The sequence below is a fragment of the Bremia lactucae genome, assembly GCF_004359215.1.
Source record: "Bremia lactucae strain SF5 chromosome Unknown BlacSF5_NotPlaced_17_SHOA01000003.1_2250557bp, whole genome shotgun sequence".
Taxonomy (NCBI): Eukaryota; Oomycota; class Peronosporomycetes; order Peronosporales; family Peronosporaceae; genus Bremia; species Bremia lactucae.
In genome coordinates this window covers 1,086,601-1,090,803 of record NW_027152029.1, presented here as the reverse complement: position 1 = coordinate 1,090,803, position 4,203 = coordinate 1,086,601, and the positions used below count along the sequence as shown (strand labels likewise).

Sequence of the window (4,203 nt, the reverse complement as noted above, 5' to 3'; positions counted from 1 at the left end):
CCAATAGTCTACCGGTGTGATTCGGAGCCGAAAGAAGTCTCGTACTAAGGGAACGGGTGGAGGTGTCGGACATAAATCGTAGGGTGCGTACGCATCCTACGAGGCAGCTCGATCGTGTACGCATTGCCTTGGCGATGCAGTACACGGAACGGGCCGATATAACTGGGCAGTAATTTATTACTGCCCACATTCGTCACTAAAGGGTTCGGGTAAGTATATTGTAGATAGTAGGACAAGATCGCCTTCTTTAAATAAATGAACATTGACACTTCCATTTCTGTCAGAATTCGCTTTCTGTCGGTCCACCGCATCAGCAATTGAATCTTGTACGAAATGGACCACTGTTTCTCTAGCCAACAGGAACTTTCTTGTAGACTCGGTTTCTTTCTTTTGTCTTCAGTGCGATCGGTTCGCACTGCGGAGATATCATTCTCCTCTTTAGTGAGAACAATAATGCTCTCACCAAAGAGGAGAATGACATTGCTAAGTATTTCAGCATCGTTATCAAAGTCAGGAATAGCCTTGTTGTTATTACTGAGCGTGTCCACTTCAATGTTGATTGAATAAGCATTAGTATCATTCGCATTGACTGTTGAGTCAATGCGTAATGAACAAGGGCTAGATTGATCCTTGCTCGAGCGCGTCCATCCCCTCCTTGATTAAAAGTCAATTTCAAACAAAGTGGGTAAACTTGGATGGCGTAAATCATTCACGAATAACGGTGTTAGATTTGTAGAAGCATGCACTGAATCGTTTACTGGAAATTCTGTTATCGGCAAGAACTCGCTCCAACTCGTAAGAGATTGAACGTATCCGCGATGTATCACCCGCAAGGATACGATATGCACGTTCTGTCGACCCATCTTATTCAAAAATGACCAAAAGTTGACATTTTTAATTGAATTGAACACAGACTATCAAAACTCCGCCGTGAACCCATGGTCTCGATCTGCGACCAGTTCACGGGGTAACACATGAAGTCGAAATATCGTGTCAATAAAGACACGAGCACAGCCTTTGGCTATGGTCGATTCGGGTTTGCAGCAAGCTATACTATTTTGCTGAAGCTATCAACAAAAAGAAGAATACCATTATTCTTATGATCGTCCTTAGAAAATCTGAAGACAATATCCATATATGTACGGACTGCCACCTACGTCATTTCGGGATGATCGCGGGAGTACTTACGTAAATACGCCGCTAAGCCGAGGAATTTTCGAAGTCTCTTTACATCGACTGGCACAGTCCAGTCGGTGCTCGCCTTGATCTGTTTCCGATCAGGTCTCACACCGTGTTTACCTACGGTGCACCCAAAAAGTGGTAATTTGATTGCAGCGAAAATACACTTCTTGAGATTTGCATACAATTTATGTTTACGCACAAGTGTAAGAATTTTCGGACGTGGATACGATTTACTTCAACGTCCGACTTTCCGTTCATGGCTCTGCTATAAAATAAGACATCATCAAAAGAACTCAGTGGGAAATCCCGTACCGATCTCAACAGATTAATTACGCATTTTTTAAATGTCGCAGGCATATTGCTAAGTCCCTGTGGCATGACGAGCCAATCCCATATCTTTCCGCTTGAGTGTTTTACTGCTGCGAACGGGAAATATATTTACGCAAAAGGATCTATTAGAATCCATCCATTAGATACATTGAAGAAAAGATAGCACTCTTTGACAAACCATTAATTAATTACGTTTTTTTGAGGTGTCGGCGTTTGAGCCAGTAACGTTGTAGCGTCCAATTTATTGAGCGCATTCACAATCCACCACCCTCCTGTTGCTTTACGCACACACAAGGTCAAAGAGCTATAGCCCGCTGCCAAGCATAAAGAATTTGTCGATCGCTAATACTTCCTCACGAGGAAATGGCTATTGCTTCATGAAACAATATTTCGAACTTGGTATCAGGTTGATTTCGTGCGAGTACCTTTATCCGTAGGCAAGTTGCACGGTACGGATTCAGGGAATACATCCTTGAATATGGTAAAATCCTAATATAAAAAATTGTCTTCAAAGACTCCCAGGATTGGGACGTAAACGTTCCATCCGAATCTTCTCATAAAGGACAATTTCGTCCATCGATCAGCTGCTAAGAACCCGTTCGTTCTCAAGAAATACTATTGCCGACCGAAGATTCTGCCGTTTTCAGCTTCCATATGCAAGCCTTTGCCATTTTGTCATATATACGTACAGCCCGTCAAAATTCGTTTATTAAAATGCAGGAAAACATAGCTCGCGACTTAAGCTTAGGGGGTCTGCATTTGGGGGGGGGGCTGGTTAGCGAAAACTGGGGGGTAGTAAGCGGATCCCTGTTGAAAGGACGCAGTTCATGTTGAAAGGTCGCGATCCTCTGAGAAGGCGGAGCGATCTGTGAAGAAGGCGAATCGAACCTGGAAGAAGGAAAGCGACTCTTACGACTTATCAGAAAGCGATCGATGGTAACGGACAGAAGAGTTAGCTAGGTTGATATGCTTCAATACATTCAGATCCTTTTTACCTTCTACGAAACAAGCACAAGAAAATAACAATCCTATTATTAAATGATACTAATTTTAGGGCATTGGTAATCTCACCCCCACTGTTGCTAATTTCCTCCCCCCACGTGACTATACTTCATTCTGATCAATTCAGTTTCTGTGCTTTCGGAAATCATTTTGGATCTTTTTGAAAATCGCCCACAAACCAATTTAAGCCCGTTTTGATGAAATTTGCCGCAAAATAATCATCGCAAACACCTCCATCTCTTGGTATACTTCGCTTGTTTTTTTCTGCATTTCATACTGACTTTCAGAGAAACTGGTTAAGTGAACAAAATTTTACAATTCAGCAAGCGAAGGAATTCAAATAGTGACAAGATAGTTATGAATACAAGCCGAGGTACATTTTTTTAAATGGAATGGCAAAATTAACAAATTTTATATCAGAGGTGAAAATGCATTGTAAAGGAATGTGACGGATGTGAGTAAAAGAATTGGAAGAATGGCATTAGGTCAACACCAATCAAATGTATCACTGGCCTTCTATTGAAGGAAAACATGTTCTCTTTCCTAAACCTTCCCTGGTAAAATGTAATGATCGGCGCGCAAGCAGTTAAAGACAGTTTTTCATTTCAAAGAGCTATAGCCAGACCTTAGCTTAAGGGTTGTGGTGTTTCTGTTGAAGATTATGTCTCCGGCCAGGGATGAGAAGCACCGAGCAGCTGCGGTTGGCAATATAGGATCGGTTAGCGTAAGACAGGTTGAGCCTAGGCTCAGTAATTCTAATTCTCACTTTATCTATTACGTCGTACAGCCTAGTGCTATATGAGGCCTTATTGACTTCCAACAGTTTTGTCCAGTACGCACTGACTTACAGTACTGGTGCTGCAGGTCTTAGCTTCAACGCAACGGATTGATTTCTTATTATATATCCGAGTACAATCGGTGGATTATTGTTCAATATCAAACATCGGTAGATTGGTTGAACATCCGTCGGATTTGGAAAAGAGCGTAGTGGCCGAAAGACCGTGGTTAGGCATCAACATTCAAAATCTAAAAGGCGCTGCACCTGATCCATCCAATTAAATGTTGTCTGGAAAAATATTAGCCATTATTTCGACATATTCCTCTCTACACATTACTTAATAAATTCCTTATTGCTTCCAGTCAACTCTTGGTAGATGATACTGCGCATTTGCATGTATGAGTTCTGTGGATAGCCAAGGCTGACAGGATGACATTCAGCGCTCGATATCATCAATTTCCATCAGTGGATACATCTGTCAAATCGGCCAAATAGTCAAAGAGAAGCATATCAAACTGATCTCCGTCGTCCCCAGGTCGCAACAGGCTTACCTGTCTCATGGTTTCTTTTGCACGCTCAAAGTGTTTACCTTTACCTTCTTTCTGATTAAATTCTTTCTCATTTGGTTTTAATTGCAATTTCATAGGATTTCCAAACAATGGGCCCTTCTTCCGTCTGAAAGGTGGCCAGATCGCCTACATGTTTCACAATTACGTTTGGCCTTTTCGTTGAAATTAGGCTGCTCAATATATTCGAAATTAGAAGGATCGCACCGTGTTGTAGTGTTCGAAGACTTTTTTTGAACTTAGAGGGCGGCCGCGTGTTCTGATTTTCATAGAGGGTTCAAGCATATTGATATCTAACAGCCGCATTATCTCTCCTGCTATGACATTTTACTGTGATGTAGGTTT

At 41.8% G+C, this 4,203-nt stretch overlaps 1 protein-coding gene across 1 annotated transcript; it reads right to left on the bottom strand.

The window, feature by feature from the left end:
* Positions 1 to 3,744: 3,744 nt before the first annotated feature.
* On the bottom strand, positions 3,745 to 3,936 carry CCR75_007734 (uncharacterized protein; the record flags this gene model as incomplete). Its single annotated transcript, XM_067965792.1, has 1 exon — positions 3,745 to 3,936. One exon carries the CDS (start codon positions 3,934 to 3,936, stop codon positions 3,745 to 3,747), a length of 192 nt encoding a protein of 63 aa, XP_067822331.1.
* Positions 3,937 to 4,203: the final 267 nt, after the last annotated feature.